We start from the raw sequence: 26,607 nt of genomic DNA, 5'->3' as shown, positions 1-26,607 counted from the left end.
TATTTTATTAATGTGCTGTGGAAAAAAGCATTGAGTTAATGCTAGAAATCACATGCTTTTACTGAAGCAAGTGCCGGGTGCCGATTTTCTAACTAAATTCCCGTCATTCTGAGATGAGGTAACCTTGCGTCACCAGGCGTAGTCATCAGGCAGGAACAATCATCCAGAACTTCCTTTTTCCACAAACCGGAAGAATAACAATCAAAGCTCTCGTAGCCTGCTGCTTTTATTGAGAAAAATCGGTTTGAGGGGGAAAGGAAGTTCTGGATGACTGATGACTAAAAAACAATACTTGGTGTTGGTGACACCAAGCTCCTGTGTGGGGAGGAATTAATTGGCATGACGACGAAAATAGGGGTGGAAAAAAGGGCAAAAAAAAGGCACATACAAAAAAGAAAATAGGCCATGTACGTCTCCCTGTAACGGTAAAGCCAGTACCTTGGTGAGGGCCCCAGGGTGGAAAGTCCAGCGAATGTTGTTGCTGTACTGGACTCTGACATCGCCCCGGTCCGTGATCCTATGAACCGTCCCGATACGACAGATGTACTGTAAACACAAAGACCCATGCAGCCTCAGTCAGGGTCACCCACAGGCACGTGCACACATAGACATCAAAGGGGGCTTGAGCCCCTGCCCTTTTAAATTTCTGTAAAAAATGCAGTATCTTGCGGGGTCACTCACGCCCTGAAAATAGCTGATCTACAAGCGTTGGGTGCTTATTGATATTTTTTGTTCAAAAGTGCCCTTTTAGGGAATTTCAGCCCCTGCCTCTCTAACATTCTCTGCATGTCCCTGGTCACCCAGCAAGCCAGCCATTGCACACCCGCCAGCGAGCTTAACGTTCCCTGTAGCATGAAGCACTGATTCTGAAAGCAGCACCGCACTCCGTTTGCTTAATTTGCTCCCGTTTTCTGCCGACGTCTATTTGAGGTTACGAGTTATATAAAGCTACTGTATGCCTGTTTCAACAGGCAATATTGAGTGTGTGAGGCAACGTATGCCGTATATACAGTGCTAGTACAAGCCACACACACACACACACACACACACACACACACACACACACACACACACACACCCTGCGCAAACAACAGTTTAACAGGCAGGAGAACGTGAGCCAAGCACTGCGTATTCCACAGCCTTTTAAAAGTCGTCGGGTACAAGCACATAAAGGTGTCAGCTTCTTGGAAGAATGTGGCTTGTATAACAGTGTAATTTGTCTCTCCAGACCATCGAAGAGGCTTGAATACAAGAGCCCGACCAGGATATCGGTCTGGCCGATACATCGGCCATTATTTGGATTTTTATAGATACATCTGTATCTGCAATTATGCCTCTGATGTGTCCAGATTTTTAACCACTTTCAACGTTACCGTACCTTTATTTACTGTCATTCTTGGTGATAATGTTGACATTTTTTCTAAATGTTTCAAATACAACAGATCTACAATTTAGGCATTTAGCAGACGCTCTTAATCCAGAGAAATTCACAGTAAGCAAGAACAACACATGGTAGGCCTAATACATCAAATGCATCAAAATTGTCCTCACGAATCACACGTAAGCTAAATACCAATCAATACCAATAATGCTGGCACACTGATCTAAGTGTTGAAATAAATTCTAGATAATGTCCTCAAGAATTTACAAAAGTTGCGAGACATGGCCAAAGCATTCCCGGGGGTCCCCAGCCAAAAATAAGTTGAGAACACGGGATGGGACTATATGGCGTCGGCCAGGATCTATTGAATGAATATACCTCTGCCATCTTGGGGGTTCCAGCCTCCATGGCCAGGCTCTATTGAATGAACATACCTCTGCCATCTTGGGGTTCCAGCCTCCATGGCCCTCCTGCATCTGTCGTAGGATGTCCACCTCCAGCAGACACTTGACCTTGTCCGCTTGCAGGAAGGAGTGACCGTCCGTGCTCTCCTGCCGCTGCAGCTCTGCGTGCTCTCCTGGGGGAGGTCAACCAGTGTGAGCGTACAGTACAACAGCACCAGCACAAAAGAAACATGCATGCATGCGTTAATGATATTAACGCTTGAACCCCCTATTAGTAAAACCAACCCGAGTTGGAGACGCATTTGGACCGCTTATTTCCGTCTACACGAAAATTCTTTGGCTGAATCATTTAGTCAAGTGACGTGATATAGATTTGTTTTTCCTTGACTACAAAAGCTAAGAATGTCATTTAGACGCCCTTAGACAGATGTTAAAGCACTGGATTGTTATCTTTGCACTGTATGACCATTTACCCAGCCGTTTGTTGACTATAGGGTTCATGTTATTACTTGCGCAAGCAGAGCGCGCAAGTAATAATCTCGCCCGGTCTTCGTTCACCGTGACAGCCAACCCGCCATTTGATGTGTATGCAAAAAAAACAGCAAATCTGTGCCTGGTTTGCTGGGACCAGATCACATAAATGACCATATGTCTTACGTCATCATTTAGAGCTAGTCATACGTATATAATCAGTAAAATAAAATAGCAAATTGTGCCTGATCTGCTGGGACCAGAGTACGTGGTGTGTATATGTATGACTAGCTCTCAATGATGACGTAAGAAATATGGTCATTTATGTAATCTGGTCCCAGCAAACCAGGCACAAATCCGCTGTTTTATTTGAATACGCATCAAGTGGTGGGTTGGCTGGCACGGTTTTTGGCGCAAAGTAACCACAGTATACCGCTAATCAACTTACAACTACATACTATATATCACTCATTCTTGAGATGAGGGACAAAAGTGGAAAAAACATGTCCCACACATAAGAGCCTTATTATTGTTAAAAATAAATTAATTTAATAAAAATAAAAGCACTTGCAAAGTTACATGTAATACAGTTGTGCATTATTATGCCATTCATTTCATTATAATTGTTTTCATATGCCATCTGAATTAGTTAAAAGCAGGCACTGTACCCAAAAACGCCTGTATTTAGCCTGTCCCCAGCAAGTGGTCATAATTTCAAACTGCTAAAAAAGTGTCTAATACTGTCACAATCACATAAATATACATACTAAATTAAAGTAGATTGTCAACAACATAGCAAACAATATACACAATAATTTTAATTTATTTTTTCCATTAGTTATCTCATATCAAATGTGTGTCCCACGTCTCCCGTCAACTCCGTCAGGTTTTTTAAAAGTCTTAAATTAATCAGAAAATATTGTCGACAGATTTAGCCTGAAGACTCCTTTTCCAAGTCCCGTTTGTATTTGTTGCAACAGTGGAGCACCTGGTCTGACAAGCATTCAATTGTTTGATATTTTAAACAAACAATGTTGATATCAGGGTGGTCACAGCTTTTACATGTCAACTCCGTCAGGACATTATTATGATCTTTGTTAAGAATTCCAAAATAATGTTTATTATTTTAGTTTAGGGTTAGGTTTAGCTAACAAATGAAGCAAAAACAAAATGGCTACATTGTACTACAGAGGGTTAAGATGAAAACAAATGACATTTTGTCAACTCCGTCAGACGTCAACTCCGTCAGGTTTTGTGTCTGACGGAGTTGACATGTATCTGACGGAGTTGACAAAAGTGTTCCTAAAACAATAAAGTTATAGTTTTTGAATAATGGGACGTATTCTAATTTGGCACACAGTTAGAGCATGCCTTAAGGAACATTTTTGGCTATAGGGCCATCACAGATTTGTCTCGTGGTGACCATGGCAGCCATTTTCCAAAATTGCCGCCACCTGATGTTATTTTACAATAACTCAAGTTCTACACCACCTAGGATCTTGATTCTGGTGACTAAGACTACATTTTCAAGGATGAGTGATACAGTGGTACAATTTAGATTTTCCCTGTGACCATGGCAGCCATTTTTCAAAATGGCCGCCACCTGCTGTTATTTTACAATAACTCAAGTTCTACACCATCTAGGATCTTGATTCTGGTGACTAATCATACATTTTCAAGGATGTGGGATACATTGGTACTATTTAGATTTGTCCTGTGACCATGGCAGCCATTGTTTTTCAAAATGGCCGCCACCTGCTGTTATTTTACAATAACTCAAGTTTTAGACCACCTAGGATGTTGATTCTGGCGACTAATAATACATTTTTAAAAGATGAGGAATACAGTGGTACTATTTAGATTTGTCCTGTGACCATGGAGGCCATTGTTTTTCAAAATGACCACCAACCTGCTGTTATTTTACCAATAACTCAAGTTTTAGACCACCAAGGATCTTGATTCTGGTGACTAATCATTACATTTTCAAGGATGAACTTTCTCTGGGAGGGGTCAGGGCTTATTTCAGCTGCAGGTTGAGTTGCTACTGACAGGACATTAAAAGGAGGTGGGCTTTCTGGCCTTTGACTTGTCCCTTTCAGGTACACAAGACGCACAGTTTGACTTCACTGGCCACTGCAGTGTGGCGTTGTATCTTGGTGGCCTCCTGCCAGTGTTTCTCCATCCTTCTCATGAGCTCTGTGTTCTGGGGCTCTGTTATAGTCAACTTACATTGTCTTGGCTGGAGATTGCTTTCCTGCAGGGTCCAGCCCAGTCTTGTGCAGATGGCTGCTGGCCCACCTGGAGGCCCCAACCTCACTTGTTCGGTTGGTGTGATTAGGTGGGGTGGTCTTCTCCAATCAGGATGAAGGGTTTGACCCTTTCAAACGGCAGTCTGGCCAAGTGTCTGTATTTAGTTGTGAGGCTAGATACAGGATACGATTGCTCACCCAGCCCCAGGTGACTTGAGGTGAAGGCTCCTTTGATTTGGTAACATTGCTTTGGTTGACATGCTGGGGACACAGAACGACACTGATGCCTTCAGTGTCTGCACATCCTGCCTGATAGTCCTGAAGGCAGATCTTCTGTCTTCAGTCTTTCGCTCACTGTTCACTGCTCACTGTTCACCTCAAGCAGGTCTTCAAGGTGTTTGCCTTTGCACAGGCTATATGGCTAGGACTCGTGCTTCAACCACTCAGAGAACTCCAACATGGTGTTGGTTGCTCCTGGGCCGCAGAGCATTGTGCGGCAGAATTCAGCTCTCATCTCTGGTGGCAGCTTTTTGAGGAGTCGTGCAACATTTGAGCCGCATCAAAGTTCTGTGTCTCCCTCTGGGCCTAGGGTAGACACTTGCTATTTTCCGTAACACTAATTGGTGGGGCTGTCCAAACTTGTTGTTTAGGTGTCAATCGGGTCTCTGTTGGTGAAGTCGGATCTAGGTGGTCTAGAAGATGAGTTAGTCAGGGGATTATTAATACAATCTGGTAATAAATTCCTTATCAAGAATTTTCTTCACCAATGTGTTTGGAAGGGTGTCTACTAACATATCCGCTGAAAGTTGGGGTACCATCAACAACCTATATAAGGCAAAATGTTCATTATGCTTTAAGTAGCATGTGACATGTCAAACTAGGGAGTTTGCATGATTCTGAATGCATTCCAAGCATTAGCTATGCACGAAGAACACTCCTTGGGCTGAAAACGGCCATAGCCGTCATCACAAAATGAGGTCAGCACATTTGGGCCAGTGGATATATGGCCGAATTTAGCCGAAGGGGTTTGACCCCTAGTTTGGCCATAGACTCCCTAGTTTGGCCATAGCCACTTGGTATGGTACCCAACTTTCAGCAGCTGTCAAAAATGCCCCTAGGGTGGTTCAATAGAAACCAATGTGGGATATGTTAGTAGACACCTTTACAAACACATTGGTGAAACAATTCTTGGTAAGAAATGTAATCACAGATTTGACATTATTCTGATAATATTCCCTGACTAAATTGGTAAAATAATAGCAGGTCCACCATTTTTGAAAATGGCTGCAATTGTCACAGGATAAATCTAAATAGTACAACTGTATTCCTCCTCCTTGAAAATGTAGCATTAGTCACCAGAATCAAGATCCTAGGTGGTGTAGAACTTGAGTTATTGGGAAATAACAAAAAGTTGGCGGCCATTTTTAAAAATGTCTACCATGGTCACAGGACAAATCTAAATAGTACCAATGTATCCCACATCCTTGAAAATGTATGATTAGTCACCAGCATCAAGATCCTAGGTGGTGTAGAACTTGAGTTATTGTAAAATAACAGCAGGTGGCGGCCATTTTGAAAATGGCTGCCATGGTCACAGGGCCAATATAAATAGTACCACTGTATTCCTCATCCTTGAAAATGTGGGATTAGTCACCAGAATCAAGATCCTAGGTGGTCTAGAACCTAAATCAGTTAAACTTGTCAACTCCGTCAGATGTTCGTCAACTCCGTCAGACGTTCGTCCCGTGATGTTTTTGTTAATTTCCAAAGAAATAGAAAATTCGATGTTAAATATTTTGTGCATATGTATTGAAACACCAACTGAAATGATACGTAATGATGATATTTTTTTTTTTTTACATGGTTTTCATGTTATAATATTGAAAATAGAGGTTGAAATGACGGATTTGAGAAATTGGATATTTCATAATAGTGTGATATTGGAAAAAAACAATATTAAAATAATTGTATTACTTAACTTGATTACTGAAAGCCAGTATAAGATAACTGAGGACTTTATATTATTGTTGAAATGATCAAATTCAATTAAAAAATATTTTAGTGTGTCTGACGGAGTTGACATGAATCAGGTATTAAGTGCATAAATGTCCCATTTTAGAAAGAAATGTTATGCGAAAAACCTGTTCCTTCTCAATATTGGTAGTTGAGACCTGTGTCTACAAATACATCCATTTGATTTGAATGTATCTTAAAAAAAAAAAAAATCCAGTTTGAAAAAAGTTTTGTCCCTTATCTCAAGAATGGGTGATATAATATGTATATGTATACGTATATTTTAATTCAGTTTATATACCTTTTTTTTCATCACATATCAATGATTTATTTTTCTTTAAAAAACTGAAAAGGGATCCAGAATTTATCTACATCGATAAAAGTGTATTTCTTATATTGATAGAAACTTGAACCATACTTAATAATACTAGGTGTTTATATGCATAAAGTAGGTAGGTAGCAAATAGTTACATCTAATAATTATACATTTCAAACGTTCCTTCACAGAGATACTGAGATTTGACAGTTTACAGCGGTCGAAAGTACTTGCGCGCTCTGCTTGCGCACTAGTTGGCCATTTATGGCCTACTAGTGTGCAACAAGCAAGTATGCACTCGACAGAGTGCAGTTCTAGTTTACTCTGTAAACACGTATATATGGCTCTGGATGAAAAGCATCTGCTAAAATTGCCAAAATTGTAAATTGTGATCACTGGAGTAAAAATGTGAATTTGAAAAGCACAGCCATTACTTCCTCTAGCCATGCACTACCCTCGGTGGCTGTGACATTGTGACATTGCCCTTGTTTGTTCTTTATGGCAAAAATAGCATGGAAAATATGAATGGGGTTGATGTAATGGAGGCCATAGACCAGAGTTAGAAAATGTGGACCAGGTGTGATGTATTTCTGTAGTTGGAAGCAGGAAGTTAGCACCTCCCTGCTGGTTCTCTGAACAAAAGTGATTTTTGCATTGTATTTTTGATTATTGCTTTGATTATCATGTGGCAAAAACATATATACTTGTTTCATGATCTTTGGTGCCTTGGTCACCAGAAGTAAAACACTAACGTTACGTTAATCTCTCCACTGCCAGCACCACTGCCTTAAACAGGTGGTGTTGTTGTTAGTAGGAATAAATACAGAAGCACCCGGGGAGAAGTAGACTAATAAAGGGGAGGAGACAAAGATTGTTCAATCTGGGTTCCTATAGATTGACACTACATTAATAACGAACTACACCATGGTCACACAAGTCCTGAACAATATCAGTTCAACACCACGAATGCATTTTGTGTTCGGCATGATGACATGACAATGTCCTCACCAGGGTCTGTCATTTAATTTGCCACTTGTTAGCGAATGCATTTTTAAGACAAACAAAAGGCTGTTAACCACAGACCTTATTTAGGCATTTAACCCAAAACACAAAAAATAAACCATAGACTTTAAGAGAGAGAATCAGGAAGTGAAAAAATGCTGAGTAACTTTCCGGTATTTTGGGAATACAAACCTTGCAACTCTATATGCTGGTGCTTGTGAAATGCCTGTGAAATGCATTATGGGAATTGTAGGAACATAGAATATTGTCCAACATAGACAGAACATGGGCTCTGTGATGAATGTGTTGCCATGGACTATACTATGGTACTCATCAGCAAATGAACTCCAACATGCACATCAACAGCGTGTTTCCCTACCTAGCTTCGGTAGGTGGTCTTTGTAGTAGAAGCCTCCCTGGACATCGGACATGTACTTGAGGTCCACCTTGCCCTTGTGGCCCATGCGGTAGACATTGGTGGTGCCGTTGGACCAGGTCACACTGGCCACACTGCGGCCAGACTCTGTGTCCCAGCCACGAATGTCCACTACCTTCCCAACCTTACCCTCCCCTCCTACACACACACACACACACACACACACACACACACACGGCCATGCGCGCACACACAATCAGACAAAGTGTAACAAATTGAGTGCGTAGGACAAGTGAGAGAGTAAAGGGAACAGAGAGAGAGAAAATCAAGCCCCTTAAAAGAAACGCAATTAAAGAGAACTTCTGTCTTAGTTTGGACACGCACAGTCAGGAATGACATTCAGTAAACACAAAGTGGAATTTGAGTAAAAATAAAAGAAGAAAAACACACAAGCACATGCATGATCATATATCACATGCTATCAGAAGGCCTATTATGCAGCAATGACATATTATATAAGAAATGACATTGAAGGCCGCGGTGACCACTGACAGACACAACACAGTGTGTAATATGAACAGAAATGATCTGAGAGACTAGAATTTCTAGAGATCATAATATAGTTGATTCCATGAAACCAAGGGGCTCACATCCACAGCCTTTCTATGAGCCACAACGGGATGCAACACGCAGATCCGACACACCAAAAGGTCCCGTTCAAGGCTGACGAGTGACTGTGCCAACACCCAAGGGCCTCGTTTCTCAAAGACACCAAGAGGACATTTTGACTCATTCACTCTAAGCACAAAAAAAAGGGAGCGATGCTATTCTCAGAGATAACCCCAACCCCACCCCCACCCCACCACAGCAACCGGGAAAGGCAAAAGCAATAATAACATTTCACTCTTCTTCCCCTTAAGGGGACATTCGAGGGATTTAATTCAGCCTACTGAATGTGCTCTGACGGTTCTCAACATGTATTGAGAGTGAGGGCATCGTTCAAACCGCAACGTCATTCGAATTGTGTCCGCTTTATACTTAGTCACACGCCGGTGGCGCTGGAATAGCAGATCTGCAAGCTCACAACGTGTCACGTCGGGTGACATCGCGAGACGTTGAGAGCTTGTGGATCGGCTATTTGCGGAGCGCGACACCCGTGGTGTGCAACCCAAGAATGTAACTCTGGATTTTACGTTCATAACGATCCACACAGTGAAGGCAAAACTCCCTTATTGGCTCCCTGTGATCCACACAGTGAAGGCCAAAGTCCCTTATTGGCTCCCTGTGTTTGTAACATTATGTGAAACCGCAGGCGGTTCTTTGAGGCCCTGCTGGGCCAAGAAAATTACAAAATCTCAAAACGGTAAATATCCCCAAATGACTTCTACTTCCTCATAAATGCAGCACAAGCTATATTTAGCATCATGGCACATCTCTGTACGTTCCACCATGCTAGTTTGGAAAGTTGGGAAACAAAACTTGTTGGGGGGAGGGGGGGTTTGTGAGCAAGGTCTCTTTCAACGCACACACACACGCACACACACACACACACACACACACACACACACACATCTGTGCAACAGACTCCGAGTGAGTCAGCGCCGGCGATATAAAGTGCATGCAGACGCACCAATTAACACAGGACATTTCATGGGTTAATGAGGGAGACGTGAGCTTAGGCTGTTGCGGGTGGCGGATAGTGGAAAAGCTTTGAAGACGCAGACTCCATGCCGAAGATGGTGGTGGGGTTGTTGGGGAGGGGGCGGAGGGGGCTGCTGAGTTGGCAGCGCCAGTTAAGCAGTGTTGATTTCGTCGACTAACACTATGAAGAAAAATGTTCGCCGACTACCGGTACCTTTTTTCACTGACAAAAACTAAATATAAACTAAGCTATGATGACTAAAACTAAGGTATATTGACAATTTCGTCAACAAATAAAAACTAGACTAAAATGCTAGGAAGGGACTAGTGGACAAGATATCCAGTATACGTCATTTTACACTTTGTTGCATGCTCAAAATAGACGATCTACAAGCTCACGACGTGTCGCGCTGCTTGTAGATGTGCTATTTTCAGCAAGTGTAAAATCTGTCATTACGACGGCATCAAGGCCCGAAAAAATACATTGTAGTTAGCCTGAGCTAACGTGTTAGGTTTCTGGTCTAGAGGGGCGGGTCGCGCCTCAGATTTGCGCACGCCCTGATTGGATCTCATCGATCTGTCCGTCATCCCCGGCCCCTCCTCTCCCCCCTAGTGCAGCACATCATTTGGAGCGACGCCCACCCGGAAGGGTTGACTCCCACTTTTAGACCAGAGCGGCCAATGCGTTCCTCCAGGCTTTCAATTTTTGCACCAACAAAAATGAAAGCCTGGTACCGAGGCTACATTGTAGTTGACTAAATCTACAGTTGATTTAATAACAAATTCCAGGTGACTAAAGCTAAATGAAAACCATTCAAGAGACTACAGGACTCGAACTAATATCGAAGTTTGCTGTAAAAAACAAACAAAGTGCAACTCACCGTCTTGGTTGCCCCAGTCCCAATCGGGTCCACGAACCACCTTAACGCCCTGGAAGATTCCTTTGAGGATGATCCGTGGGAGGTTCTGCCTCGGTGCCAAACTCACTCTGCAGGGAAAACAAAAAAACAGAACATATTCTCAGTGGTGGAAAGTAGCTAAGTATATTTTACTTGAGTACTGTACTTAAGTACAATTTTGAGATATTTGTATTGTACTTCCAATACTTACGCCACCACGTTTCTGATCTAAATATTGTACTTTTACTCCCCCCATTTATTTGAACACTTTAGCTACTAGTTACTTTGTAGATTTTGATTATTACTACAACACATACCATTGGAAAACAGTCGATCTACAAGGTCACAATGTGTCGCGATGAGACGCATTGTGACCTTGTAGATCGGCTATTTTCAAAAGATTGTTATACATCTTGAAAACATGAAATAGGACATTCTGCACAATGAGTACTTTCTACTTTTGGTACTTTAGTTCATTTTGATACCAACACTTTTGTACTTTTACTCCAGTACATTTTGAATTCCGGAGTACTTCTACACTGCAGTATATTGATACTTTTACTTGTGAGTACTTTTTCCACCCCTGCATATATTCTCCATGAAAATAACAGCGAGAGTTGCAGCACTGCGGCTTAGTATGGGACATCTTAAATTAAGACCGCAATTTAATTTACTACAGAACCACTTAAATGCAGGCCATGGTAGGATTTATTGTGAACTTCTTAATTTAAGACCTCATGAGACCTGCTGTAAAACATTTATGTAGAGAGAGCAGGGGCACAATATAACTTGTGAGGGCCATTACGACGTAGCGTCGAATAATTAGAAATAATGCATGATGACAATTATTTGCATAGGAAAATAACAGTGGACACTTAAGAGTGTTTTATACTATACTAGGCAACAAAAAGGGCTGTGTTTACATTTCTATTTTACTTTATAATTGAAAATCCATATATAAAAACAGCGGAGAAAACTATGTTGGACTGCAGCAGCTACACTTGGTTTATCGTTATTATGGTTGCATGCGATTTAATAAACTATGAGCATTGATTTAGAATGGTGGTTAAACTGTTGACCTCCAAGACCGTGTTTGAGGTGGCTTTGATATATGACTTTAACCGTGGAGCCAGTCAGAAAGGATTGTTTTTTTCCCCTCCCCATGGCCCTGGTAGAAGACTAACTGTATTACAGATTAGAAAGACCTTACAAAATTATCCCAGGAAAGAACTGCACCCAAAAGCAACATGTCTGATATACACTGGTACGTCTGTATGATGAGTGGAACCAGAAGAGAGTCTGGTATAGATTCTACCATGGAAAAGTAAAACCCTTTAATCACATGAACCCTTGCATCCCCTGTTATGTTCTGGGCATGTCATAACAGGCAAACATTCTGTAAAAAGCAGATCGATCTACAATATCACAACACGCAACGTCACACATTATGACCCGTTGTGAGCTTGTAGATTGGCTATCTTCTCTATCTGACGACAACAAAGTATACATAGGGTTTAAGTGGTTAAGACCTGAGGCTACACTGAGTACAGTAAGTAAGCCAAGCGCCTGGCCTACATTATGCGCCCACTAAGTGGCACACAGGAACACATGCCACACTTAACAACTGTGGCTTGGAGACATGCAAAGTCATCCACACGAGCCCCACGTACAGTCGGAGAAAAGCACACAGATACATGTAAGACACGGCCTCAGAGGACAGATAATTGTATAGAGCATGAAGGGGGAAAAAAGCAAGTTATCCTTTCTGTGGTGGCTCTTGTCAGAGAGGATGACTTACGTGTGCCTGCCGCCCTGCTGTACACATACATTACAAAGTCATGGCTGTCTCTAACAGGATGTAAGAAGAACCAGGCTAAAACTAAAGACACATGGGAGGAAATTTTGTTTGGCCTTGTGCTGATATCAATCTGCTGTCGGCATCGTAACCGCAAGCACACCTGCCCAAACTCCACACTCCATTATGACACATGTGTACAGTATAAAAAGATAAATAAACAGACATCTTCACATCTTACAAAAAAAAGGACCGTACCAAAGTCAATACATGTGATTTCTATTAACATTTGTGGCTCTACTGTACACATGAATGTTGTGTTTGTGCTCTTTTATGAAGTTTCTCTCACAATAGTGTTTTTCTTTCATTTGACGCTGTGGACTCCACAGCGTCAAATGAAAGAAAAACACAGTGTGGAGTGCTTTATGGCTCCATTTTAAGACTTGCTATGCAAACAAATCAAGTTAATTATTATTAATGTTTCCCTGTTAATGGCTTTTTCTGGTCAATGTTGGCTAAAACATCATTGTGTGGTTGTTGATGTTTGAATATAACATATAAATAAGCCTTTCCTCAAGGGACTATTACAATTTTCACTTCAATCCACACGTTAATTTAGCATGGATTAAAACATATGAATATTGAACAGAATCCAATGGCTTCCTTGAAAATTAAACAAACCACGGAATGCCTTGGAAAACAGTTGGCACTGCTGTAATGTCAAGTAAGTATACTATGAGTTGTAGTCAATAGGCTAAACGTGCCAGACCACCGGCATGTCCTTTAAGAAATTGAGAAGCAACGCTGGGCAACATACCGTATGGTAAAGATTTGATCAGATCTCTGTGCAAAGGAGCTCCCTATTCCCATGCTCTTCCGACGGGGTCACCATCCAGCTTCCATTTCCACCCTGCGCACCCCAGAGAATCCAGTGTGATTCAAACCTCCGCTCCCTCCTAGCCAAACCAGGGCTATTATCCTGCACTGTCCTCTCGCACCGGTGACTTGGCAGGTACTAGTAGTCCATGAAGGTTAAGAGCTGGCCCTGGCTGTTGTACCAAGGTTTTACTAGTAGTCCATGAAGGTTAAGAGCTGGCCCTGGCTGTTGTACCAAGGTTTTTTATCTTTCCTGCTCATACTGTAACAAGCGGTAGTACAGTAGATAGTTGGACATCACAAGGTGGCCTTGTGATGTCTTACGTGACTTAGGGCTGACGGTAAATCTTAACGTGACTGTCTGGCCTGGGCAAGGACTGTGTCAAGGTCAGAGGTGTGTGTGTGTGTGTGTGTGTGTGTGTGTGTGTGTGAGAGAAACACGGCTTTGGATCTAATCCCTAGACAGCAGGGCAATCGAAAAGCAGGCCATCAGAGAGCAAAGCTCAGTGTGTGTGTGTGTGTGTGTGTGTGTGTGTGTGTGTGTGTGCCTGTGTGTGTGTGTGTGTGTGTGTGTGGGTCTTCTTTAGATTGAACTCCCTGACCTGCTGCATCTCCTCCTCAGCTTTGTTTACAAGCCACTGCCTTAATGTCGGCAAACATCCCACTGAATAGGGATGTCTTCCACAGTAGAACAATCGCACCCCTGCAAAGTGTGTGTGTGTGTGTGTGTGTGTGTGTGTGTGCGTGCAAAAACTGTGCATACGTGCGTGCGTGCAAAAACTGTGCATGTGTGCGTGCATGCGCACACACAGGCCACTTGTCAGGAGTATCTGCACAGAGAAAAGACACTGCACCAATTTAACAAAGCCACAAAAGTAGGCTTTAAAGCCTGGCAGAAGCGTTACAGATACAGGTATCGGTGGTTATCCTCCATCCATCCTCCTCACACAACGCCCACGTTCTGAGAACAAAGACATCAAACCCAGCTGAACCAACGGTCACTTCTTTCAGCTAGACGACACCATCAGGAACAGTGACCTGTGTTGACGTGTTGAGCCGTCGAAGGGTGGACAGTCGCACTAGGATGAAATCATGTCCATCAATAAACATAACCTTACTAACTATCTCTAACCCTAACCTAAACATAACCGCAAGCACGGGAGCAGCGCATGTTCGCCAAACTTAATCCAGTCTCCAACCTTAACGCACGGTCGCCAACCTTAACGCACATTCGCCAACCTTAACGCACGTTCGCCAACCTTAACGCACGTTTGCCAACCTTAGCGCATGTTCCATGCAAGGCACCAACCTGCACATCGGGAGAAATTAGGGATTCAGGGTCTTGCTCAATGACACTAAATCTGGGGGAGCCCGGGGGGTGCAGTATGTAGTACAGACAAGTCATTGGTCCGACAAATGACAACCCACCTCATCTCCTAACCTAACCATAACCGCAAGCACATGTGGATGCATGTCGGACTAATGCCCTGTCTGAAGTGTCCACCTCCCGCCCGGGGTTGGAACCTCACGGTTCCCATCCAGCTGCTCTACCGGCTACTGAGCCACTGCCGCCCCACATAGGAAAACGCTTCCGGCCTGAATATTACGAAAGGACGAAATGTGCAGAGAATTTAAAATTGAATTAGCCTGGATCCTATCTGAACAAAACATTTTAATGTATCCATTTGTAGCTCCATGTGGGGACTAGTAGAGTTGCCGAGGTCAGGTGTAGAACGAGCGCCTGATGCATGAGTGAAGGAGTACAACCACCTAAACTATACATTAAGAGAGCTGCCCTGGTGTAGGCTCTGTGCATGTCATTCGAATGGGGGGGGGATTAACACACTGCAAAGTTGTTGTTTGCCGCCCCCCTCCCCCCCTCCTCCTCGTCAACATATGGTACGCACATATGTTGCCTCCAGCACTGTCAACATGCCATTACCTACACATGTCTCAATGTACTATTTAACACAAAATCAACCGTAACTAGGCCTGTATTATTATATTTTATAGATCACCTTTTTGACTAATCGACTAATTGAGAAGCCTTTGGGTTTTTTTAAGAGATTTTCAACAAATCAACGCAAGCATTTTGTACCCGATGCTTTTTAGACAAATTAATTCAATTAATAACCACGTATGCCCTATTTTATCCTGTTATATATAGTGTTTATTTATACTATACAGCCGTGTCACGCAAAAACAGAGAAAATAGCCGATCTACAATCTCAGAGCATGTCCCATCGAAATGCATCTTGAGCTTGTAGATCTGCTTTTATAACAATCTTCCAAACAATTATAAAACGTTTGAGCATTTTAGGTAGTCATAATATATAATAACATGCCCAAATTAAACATGGCCAAAATAATTTCCCATCAAATCTCTCTATATATATTTTTTTTATGATTGATCAGATCAATTCATTTGATTGTTGAACAGTAACCACATGTGGGTCAATAACAACACGAGGTGTTTTGACACAGTAAGTAAAAATAGACAGATCTTGCTGCTGTGGTTGACACAATTTTAATCTTGAATGTATATTTCATTTGGGGCTGAACTGGATGGGGACCATTAAGATTTGTGGATGTTTACGAGATATACTGTATTTTGACACTAACACAAGGACCCCCAAAATTATACTTGTTATCCAACGGACGCCCATTTGAAAGGATATGCCAGGGACCCAACCATTATAATTTCAAGGACCCCCAGTTTGACCCCCATTTCTATCTCTGGGACCCTCAATTTATAGTGTAACAGGTCCATTTGGTTCCATTTGTAGACTCTCAGACCCTTCCATTTGGTTCCAAATTATCATTTAGCTGGGGCCCTCCTAGAACTTGGTTATTTGGTTACCAACTCTCCATCATTTCTCTGGGGACCACCTGGAATCTCCTCAGTGACCACTGGTTGAAAACCAGCATCAGTCTCAGTGCCGGTCTCCATCTCATAAAATTAACCTCCTTCAGAAATGATCCGCCCACCTGGGGATCGAACCAGGCACCCTAAACACAGCGGAGTCACCCCAAACATCAATCCCCCTTTTTTGTCAAAAAAGACCAAACTCCCATCTCTCTACAGTACACAAACCCGTTCTGCAAAAAAAACAAAAACACTTGCCTGTTCTAGTCGAGAAAACAAGGCAAATGTGTCTTTCACAGAAAATATCACATTGGCCACAGTACAGCTCACTGTGGATCGAAACATAGAGGACTACTGTCCGCACTGCTTGTCACCACACATAATAATAACCATTCATAATGAGCATAAAGAGAGGATTTGAGAGAAGATAGAATTGTTGTCTATTTGTAGCCAGTGGTACAGTATGTACTGTATCTATCCAGCTAATGACGGCCGGGTCTAGTCGGCATAAAAGTGAGTGCGAACAGTGTTGTGTCTCTGGTGCCTTCCAGCATGTACAGTCTTTTATCCTGTCCTTTACAGCCACGGCCAGTGTTGTCTGAAATCTCCATTCACATCACTGCTGGCTGGCTGGCTTAGCCACAGTCTCTCAGTCATGTCACTTCAAAGTCTAACTTGTGCTCCGGTCACTTGCTTCAATGCTCAACAAAAATGCTGCATTTTCAACAGAAGAAAAGCATAATCTTTTTTTCCCCCCTTTTTAGACTGCAATATTGTATTCAAATAACAAAAGTTTACAAAACAAAAAATAACATATTACGCATGATGAAGTTAATTATGCAAGAAATGTGGTATACGTGTGCCACAGACCTATTCAGAGATTATCTAAACTGAAAACGTGCATCTCCCGTCCGTCCGTCCGTCCGTCCGTCCGTCAGTCCGTCCGTCCGTCCGTCCGTCCGTCCGTCCCATCACCCACGCATCCATGTCTCGTGACAACACGTCTCCATATATGGTCACGCCTCGTGAGTCGTGACATGATGAAGACCCTTAGATCTCCATATGTGGTGCCTCGTCACCCTCGTGACACGTCAGTGCTCGCCCAGCAGTCTGCCGTCTGTCACCCTTTAGGGCGAGGTCGCTTCTAGCCCTCAGGGCGTCTTAATGGTATACCTTAGAGTTGTAATAAAAGTCCCACCCTATTTAGTGTAGAACTGGAGATCTAGAACCTGGGGTCATGTGATAGGTGACACCACAAAGATGTGCCCTACAGACTGACACTCTCTCTCTCTCTCTCATTTTACAGGGAAACAAATATAACGGGGTTGACAGTTCATGGGCACCTAAGGATACACATGGCAACTTCTCCTCCACACAGACAAATTGCCTATAACAGCCGATATAGACCAGTATTTTGCAAATTGTTTGGCTTTACTCTTTGTCATGCCAGCTATTGTTAGGCCACTCGTGGTCAGTTTATTTACGTACATGGCCCAGGCTTTCAAATATCGGTATGGAGAATATACATCCGGTACCCAAGGTTTGTATTATTTAAGCTTCATACACTACACTACACAAATATTGAATAACTGACTTAATCTCCGGCCTTGAATTATACTGGCCATTTACAAATTTGAATTTTTGAACATTCCTCAATAAAATGAGGAATGATGTTGCAAATGCAGTGGCCTTGGTTGAAAGTAAAAAAGAGGAGAGAGCGAGTTATCCTAGGTACTGTTTGTTGGGTCAAATAGAGGTGTTCCACCAGGCTGTTTCAATGAAGGACATTGCTGAGCCAAACAACATTCTCCACCAATGACAAATCAATAGCGAAGAGAAGCTGGGCTGGGGGACAAGATGACACAGTGAGCCACAGCCTCCATCACAACACACTTAATCCATTTTGGGCATTTTGGTCAATAGCGAAGAGAAGCTGGGCTGGGGGACAAGATGACACAGTGAGCCACAGCCTCCATCACAACTCACTTAATCCATTTTGGGCATTTAGGTGTTTTAAGCTTATTATGCTAAGCTTTATTATGTTATACTTTAGCTATTGAAAAATAGCAGATCTACAAGCTCATAACGAAAGAATATATATTCTTTCAGAGTTTCAGTTTTTTAATCTTTTAAAATCTTTGCTACTCGGGGGTCTCTGGAACAACACATTTTCAGATGGGGGTGGCCGGCATATTACATATCATTTTTGGGATCCTTGACATGATGAAATATTGAGAACCACTGATATAGAAACATGAGGTTTTTCAGAAAAAAATACATTTTAAAAAGACATTTTAAATTTCGACGTCAGGCCTAAATGGGTTAAGCAATATTACACGAGAGGGGGTGGTTTAACATCATTAATGCACGCCTGCGATGTTGCAGGAACTCACCCTGCGGGTGAGTTCCTGAAAGCAACGCAGAAGTGCACTAATGGCGTTAAACCACCCCCTCGAGTGTAATATTGCAATTATACAACAGTTACCTTTAAAACTAAGAGAATCCCCTAGGGGTCGCGACCCATGGGTTGAGAACCCCTGGGCTAGAAAGCTGTTTCAACCAATCAGATTGCTTCCTCAAAACGACCTGTTGTATAATGAGTGATCACTAAGCTATGTGGCTTTAGGGTAGATTCACACCGAGTCCGTTTGATTCAAACGGCTCCCAAATTGCCTGGTCCCCGCTGGCCATGATTCACATTGGCCTTGATTCTTCCGCAAGCCGAGTACACTTCATTCAACCATATTCAATGCTTTTACATTGCAGCGATCCGTATTCGAGTACACTTCATTCAACTGTATTCAATGCTTTCACATTGCAGCGATCCGTATCCGAGTTCAGTACACTTCATTCAACTGTATTCAATGCTGTCACATTGCAGCGATCCGTATCCGAGTACACTTCAATCGGTCCTGAGACCACTTCCATGCGGTCCCGACCCGGCAATGGTTGGGTGATCCGCTCCGGGGAACGGTACGCAGCATTCTCACTACCACAACATCTGCCAAGTGGTTCCGGGTGCGCACCCGGGACCATAGTGGGGAATCTGTCCTTAGTGTCACTGTATACAGTATAATATATGACTTAATCAAAAAATATTTTACCAAACAGAAACACTATGTAGTACGAACCAGAGTAACTACAGAAATCGTTAGGCAATGTCATGCAGTTCACTGAAGAGAATCTTAAGTAAATTATCTCTGTATGCTGAGCTAACAGGAACCCCAGCAATATACCCTGCCGTATAGTACATCATTACATAACATTGTGCTATCCTTGCAGATATGGCACAAAGTAATTAAATTATCCTCACTCAAAGCCAACTACTCTCACCCTGGCCTCCCTATTTTGGGTATAGGTAAAAAAATACAACCTATTGGATGGCAGAAATGTTACACACTACAATAATTTGTTATGTTGTGTACTGTACTGTATGTTATGTTGTTATCTGTGGCCTTATTTTGTTTTGTGTTTATATATGATAATGCTGGCATAGTTGGTTAGTTACAAGCAAGTCACAACGTAGTATAGGGCTTAAGTGGTTACGTGGCAAGGACTATTAACTTGTGAAGCTCCAATTTTCGTTTTTTGATTAAAACAAAAAGATAAAAAATGTTGGATTTTGCAAAGTCATGACCTTGAAAAGCTCTTGGACGCTCATAAAAGCACGGACAGGTAGAGATGGAATGGAGGGCCTTGTCTGTGCTAGAATTTAGAAGAATCCCTTGTTCCATTTAGTGCGTCACACTTATCCCTCTTTAAAACATGGGCCGGGCCAGCTGACATTCAGACAGGGCCCGGAGGGGCGTGGAAGCTTTACTGTGAACTGATGCAGAAGAATGGATTTGCAGGGGGAGAAGTCTCTTTAGGACGTATAGCGCGTGGAAGGAACACGTTATTCCAACCAGTTCCTTTCCCCTCAATCAGGCGCCCCGGCTGGCCAGGGGGAGGCAGTTTAGAGACCAGGATTACTGCATGTTTTTTGTGAGGGTACCTACCCTAGGGGACACGGGGAGAACATGCAAACTCCACACAGCAAGGCCCTTTGGCCAACCCCGCCTTGGGTATGGGCACTGATGACGCGGAGGAGGAAACACGCCGCCAGCACCCACAGCGTCCCGAGCGGGAATCGAACCCAGGACCTTCTAGCTGTGAGGTGACAGCACTACCAACTGTGCCACCGTGCCCAGTTGTAACTTTCAACCACTCCGGTATGTCTCGTGTCTCGCCTGAATGAGTCCCGGAAGAGTATTATTGAGGATATAGAAGAGCTGTCTCCGAGCGGACTCGTCCAGGCTGTGTAAACACGGGAGAGTCAGCATCGATGTATGATGCACAGCCTGCGTAGCTAGTTCAGGCAGACAACTCCAGAGCGTACCTGAGCAGGTGACTAGTCACATGAACATTTTTTTGTTTGACAGGAAAGGGGGAGAGAGATGGGGGGGGGGGGGGGTGGAAGACACGCAGCAACGGTCGTCGGGATCAGGACTCGAACCCGCAGCACGCCGTCATGCTGGATTACCAGCATAGGTGCCTGGACCGCTCGGCCGGCCCAGGCTAGTCAGTCACATGAACTCTTAACCTGATCAGAACGGCTATTTAAACTTCTCTGCCTACCTGCTCATTCCTGGCTTCTCTCCTGCTGCTGCCTCCCTGCCTCGCTTGCTGCTAACCTGCTGCTCAAGATTTTTTCCAAATTTCCGAATCTTTACTTGAGTATTTCCAAATCCCACAGCCTCCCCAGCATCCACCTGTAGGCTCTGTTTCTAGATCCCCCTGGGGGTCTTAATTCATTCCCTGTAGTTCTATTTGGCTTATAACTTGTTAATGTTACAGGGAATGAATGGGGACAGAGCCCTGACGGCAATCTATGCTTCATATATCTATGCTCAATAAATACATATTCTAAATTAATTCTAAGCGTAGGTCCGACTGAAATGATTTTATGTACTTTCAGTTTCTATATACGTACTGTAAGTGTGAATTGAATTGAATGTAGAGGAAGTTGAGTAAATTAGCCAAAGGCTGGCTGTGTAAATGACTGACACTTCAACTCGACAGTCACTTGACAAACATTTCAAGTACATTTCAAAACATTTCAAGTACATTTCAAGTACGGCAGGGTCGGTGAGCTCGGGTGGCGGAGGCGGGGGGGTGGTGGGGATGGCAGTGCAGTGCAGTATACTCACGGGTGAGAGTGTGCGGTCTCGTATCGTTCCAAAGCGTGGCTCAGGTCGTGCTTGTTGTTCATGTAGCACTGGGTGCACAGGTCGTAGTCGAAGCACACCTTGCACTTCCAGCGCATTCCCATGATGCCGTGCTTCTTGCAGCTGTCACAGATGATGTTGGAGTGACGCACACCTGGGGGGGAAATGGGGCAAGGGGATTAGGTTCAGGGAGAAAATTGTTCTGGAGGCAGACTTATTTTGTTCCTTAACATCATTTTTGAGGTATTTGTACTTTACTGGAGTATTTCTAAGGGCCGATTCATACTCCTATTTTAGAGCCGAATAAAAGTCGGTTCGGCTCTGAAGAGCCTACAATTTGACGTAATTTGAGGTTTGGGGGGGGGGGGGCGGGTACCGTCCTAAAGTCGGCTCTTCGGTGCTACTGAAAATTTCTGACGAGCCAAAATCATTTCGGCACTACAGCGCCGAAACAGAGGTAAAATAGGAGTATGAAGCGGCCCTTACTTCCAATACTTTTACTTCTAATCCACTACATCTCGGATCCAAATGTTGTACTTTTACTTAGATTTGGATTATTATTAAAGAAAAACGTACATTAACCATAGCTTTCATTTTCGCATTACAACTTTTCAGGACTAGAAAGCCTGCAGTTTCTATTAGCTTGGATTCCCCATCGATGATGTCACTGGTGGACGGGTTTCTGAACTGCCCACAGCCGATAATCTTATACAATAAAGACAAAATAAATAAATAACTCAAATTCAGAATCTGCCGGCTAATGTGGACTAAGTAATGTTGCGTTCACACGGGCAGATGAAACGATGCAGTCTACCATTCATTGTCAATGGAAGTCAGCGGCGTGAAGCTACGGACTAGCGGCTATGACGTGTGAAGCTGCCGCAAATTATGCTGTGATGCGCTTTTGCATCGTTTCATCTGCCCGTGTGAACGCACCATGAGGATCAAAATCTACTAAACCAAAACGCTTACATCATTATGCTGTTACAATAACAGAGGTTCTCAACCTGGGGGTCGCCAAAAAAACGTTGAGAACCCCGGCACTATTGAACAAGAAAAACACTGAAGAAAAACGTCATGTCCTCTTAAACGATGTTAGTTACCACAATGTGGTAACTAACATCCAATGTGGAAGAACTGAAGCGTGAAAGGCAGATGACAAAAATATGCCCTCACCACATGTCCCTGTCGCTCTTCAAACCCCCCCCCCCCCCCCCTCTTTTTCCCTCTCTACTCTCTCGCTCCATTAATTGGCAGAGCACACGAGGCAGAAAAATGTTGCTTTTAAATTAATTGAGCCAAATGTGCAGATGAACGTTAGCTAGGATGGCTCGTAGCATGTTGAAATTTAGATGCAGAGCAATGGTCTCTCAACTGCACCTCACTCAGGAAAGATCCCTACTGGTCCGGCAGCCGAGGTGGACGGGTGGGAAATATGGTATATAGTCTTTTTTATTGGCCTAAAATATTGTCTATATACATACATTCATGAATCCACTTGCTGACCGGCTGAACATATTGGGAAATTTATTTTATAGGTTTCTCTTGTGACCCTACCATTAACATCCTATGGCAAGCAAAAATTTAAAAAATGTCAAACTTTCCTTTTGCTTTAAGTAGCATGTGACATGTCAAACTAGGGGGTTTTCATGATTCTGAATCCATTCCAAGCATTAGTTTTGCACAAAATACACTCCTTGGGCTAAAAACGGCCATAGACATCATGGCAAATGTGATGAGGTTTTTTGGGTACATTTGGGCACGTGGCTATGGCTGCTTTTAGCCCAAGGAGTGTATTTTGTGCAAAACTAATGCTTGGAATGGATTCAGAATCATGAAAAAACACTATTTTGACATGTCACATGCTACTTAAAGCAAAAGGAAAATTTGACATTTTTGCCTGCCATAGGATGTTAATGGTAGGGTCACAAGAAACCCCTATAAAAAAAGATTGCCCAATACTAACAGCCGGTCAACAAGTGGATTCATGAATGTATGTATATAGACAATATTTTAGGCCAATACAAAAGACTATATACCAAATTTCCCGCTTTAAACAAAAGAAGCCTGTCGGCTGCTGGACAATACTGTTGAAACGTAACGAACGAAAATGCAAAAACAAAAGAAATCTAACTAATTATAACCCTTTAAACAGACAGTCCTTTAAAATATTAATATGTAGAGAACTTAGTTTGCAGGAATTGGATTGGGGTAAGTCCCTGCGACATACTAGCGTCATGTCCAGGGGGTGTACTTGTACAAGCTGCCTCCCGCTAACATAAACAGGAGATATAGGCTGCTGCCCTATGGGCCTCATGGCTACAGAAACAGGAGATAGGCTCCTGCTGTACCTATGGGCCACATGGCTACAGAAACAGGAGATAGGCTCCTGCCCCTATGGGCCACATGGCTACAGAAACAGGAGATAGGCTCCTGCCCCTATGGGCCACATAGCTCGGGAAGCCTTACTTAGTTGTCAGACTCACCGATCTGAGCGTTGTCGTAGAGCAGCAGGTCGTAGGCTCCCTGGTAGCCCGTGCGGTAGTTGGTGCGCGTGCCGCTGTCCCACTGCACCACCACCGTCTTGTCAGGCGTGGTGGTGCTGCCCTGCCGGCCGATCTCCACCACCGTGCCCACGTGGCCCTCGCCGTCGTCCTGGTTGCCCCACTTCCAGTCCAGGCCGCGCACCACGCGCATGCCCACCTCCATGCCTCCGAGTCCCACGCCGCCTTTCCTGGAGGAGGAGGAGCCCGCTGGCGCCGCCGCGTGCGCCGCCGTCCGCGCCCTGCCGATGTCGGTGCTGCTGCGCCTCCGGGGCCGCTGCGCCGCCCGCCCGGAGGACAGGGAGGGCAGGGCCGGCACCAGGGCCGTGTCTGGGAGCAGGTCAGGGGTGACTGGATGAGAGACACAGAGACGGAGACAAAGTTGGTCGTTTTGTCAGGTTCCAATGTTTTTTTTGTCAAATATGTTTTTTATGGCCCAGGCCGTAGCGTAACGGTCTGGGCACCGGACTGGTAATCCAGTCGCAGTGTGCCGCGGGTTCGACTCCCGGACCCGACACGGCCTTTACTGCATGTCATCCCCCCTTCTCTCTCCCGTTTCCTGTCAGCCTACTGTCTGTCCCTTCAAAAATCAATAAAAGGCGTAAGCCGCAAAAAAGTATCTTAAAAAAAAAAAAAAATGTTTTTTATTAAATGAGCATTCAGTGATTTGGGTGATTTGGAAAAACCCCTGGTCCGCCCCGGTAACAAGATGTGCACATGCACGCACTACAGTGGGGCGACATGCAACGGGCCAACAGCACTCACAGCAAGGCCCGCCCCCGCTCGATCATGATTGGCGGAAGGCCCCTCTCTATCCTGATTGGATGAAGGCTGGGCCACCCAGCCAAAAACACCCCTGACAGAGAGACATATAGAGATGATTGACTGTATTTTAAATGAAAGAGGTTAACTGGGGACAGGGAGGAACTCCTTATATGATCAGCAGCACACTCTATAGTACGGAGGATTATCACAACAAAACAAAAAAGAAGTGATATTTGAATTAAGTGAAATCACTGAATATACCTTTTAGAACAGGTTATAATTAATACATTCTTATACAATTGGTACAGTATACATTCTAAAATGGGGAAAAAAGAAAGAAAAAACAGACAAAAAGAAACCCCTCGCCTCGATTCCTCCCACCCATACGGCTCAGTGACACTGCATAGAATAAAGTAGTAAGATGATGAAATGCTGTTATGGAAAACAACAACACTTGAAATGATGATGATAGACAGTCAACCACACCAGTGGCATCCTGTCCATTAGGTGCTTCTACTCACATAACGGACAAGGGGCAGCCAAACTGTTGTCTCTCTTTGTTTTTTAAGAAGTACCTTATTCTCTCAAGATGTCCGTTTATCTTGCCAATGGAAATGACACTGCCTGCGTGGATGCAGTAAAGTGACCGACTGTCTGCTAAAGGACATACAGTATGCATTTATTTATTCATCGGTCATTAAAAATGGAGAGTATATTGTGTTACTCTACTGGTGGAATATGTATTAGAGCCCTTAGGCTTAGTGTGTGTGTGTGTGTGTGTGTGTGTGTGTCATGGTGGAATATCTATTATAGCCTTTACTGTGTGTCAAGGTGGAATATCTAAATTATTGGAACAGTGGTTCCCAAACTTTTTAGCCCGTGACCCAAAACAGAAATTAAGATTTCACCCAGGATCGAAAATAGCCGAATAGTTCTCGTCGTTCCGCGTCGCGTTGTGAGCTTGTAGATCGGTTATTTTCAATACTTCTTCAATAAATGTTTGTTCTAGTTTATGGAATTTCTTAGATTCTTCTTTGATTTCTTCTTAAAACTAAATGGGTCCCGCTCTCACTGTGTGTCAAGGTGGAGTATCTATTAGAGCTCTCACTGTGTGTCAAGGTGGAGTATCTATTAGAGCCCTCGCTGTGTGTCATGCTGCGTTAAACCGAGCCCTGACCTGGCACAGCGGAGGCGATGTGACACACATACTGTAGGCAGGCTACACACACACACACACAGCTGGCGACACCCCAAAAGGAGAAGGAACACAGGAAGTTGCATGGATGGGTGTTGAGGCCCGAGCATGGACGTATCCTTCAGGGCCTGAGTCAGCGAACAAGACACTAGGATCCTTAGCTCTTCCGGGGAGTCATTCGTGACGAATCAGGGGCTATATTAGCCCGTCACTTTGCCCCCGTCGTCGTCAGTCACATGCCAGTAGTGCATGCTGTTGCTGTCAATATACAGCCTGCGGAAGAAATGTGCCAAATGTGGTGCGAGTGTCAACATACTTTTCTCCTTTTGTTTTCTTTTTCTCGTCAGGTATATATAGTATTATGTTACTAAATACCCAGGACCAAATGCCATTGTCTTACTTTTATTAGATTTTATTTATTGTACTATTTGTATTGTTGTATCTTCTTTTTTTTCTCAATTGTTTTGTATTGTACTGTATTGAAAAAGGAATAAACATTGAGTCATAATTCTTTTTAAATGCAGCCTGTATATCGTACGGCAACATTGAATAACAATGACATTACTAAAACTGTTTTTGGCTTTTCTGCCGTTATTGATAGTATCAAG

The 26,607-nt window shown here is 43.5% G+C and overlaps 1 protein-coding gene across 5 annotated transcripts in view; it reads right to left on the bottom strand.

Moving 5' to 3' along the window:
- mib2 (MIB E3 ubiquitin protein ligase 2) overlaps positions 1–26,607 on the bottom strand; it is an 83,019-nt gene that overhangs the window by 44,184 nt on the left and 12,228 nt on the right. For all 5 annotated transcript variants that reach the window (XM_083769014.1, XM_083769015.1, XM_083769016.1 and 2 more), the window contains exons 2-7: positions 23,983–24,390; positions 21,479–21,650; positions 10,735–10,841; positions 8,216–8,410; positions 1,816–1,958; positions 439–546 (exon numbers count right to left, since the gene is read on the bottom strand). In XM_083769014.1, the coding sequence (XP_083625140.1) occupies positions 439–546; positions 1,816–1,958; positions 8,216–8,410; positions 10,735–10,841; positions 21,479–21,650; positions 23,983–24,205 (948 nt within the window). In that variant the 5' untranslated portion in view covers positions 24,206–24,390. The remainder of the gene's footprint in view (positions 1–438; positions 547–1,815; positions 1,959–8,215; positions 8,411–10,734; positions 10,842–21,478; positions 21,651–23,982; positions 24,391–26,607) is intronic.

Source organism: Protomyctophum parallelum (genome assembly GCF_964188405.1).
Source record: "Protomyctophum parallelum genome assembly, chromosome: 7".
Classification (NCBI taxonomy): domain Eukaryota; kingdom Metazoa; phylum Chordata; class Actinopteri; order Myctophiformes; family Myctophidae; genus Protomyctophum; species Protomyctophum parallelum.
The sequence above is the reverse complement of the archived record's forward strand: the minus strand, read 5'-3'. Positions and strand labels throughout refer to the sequence as shown.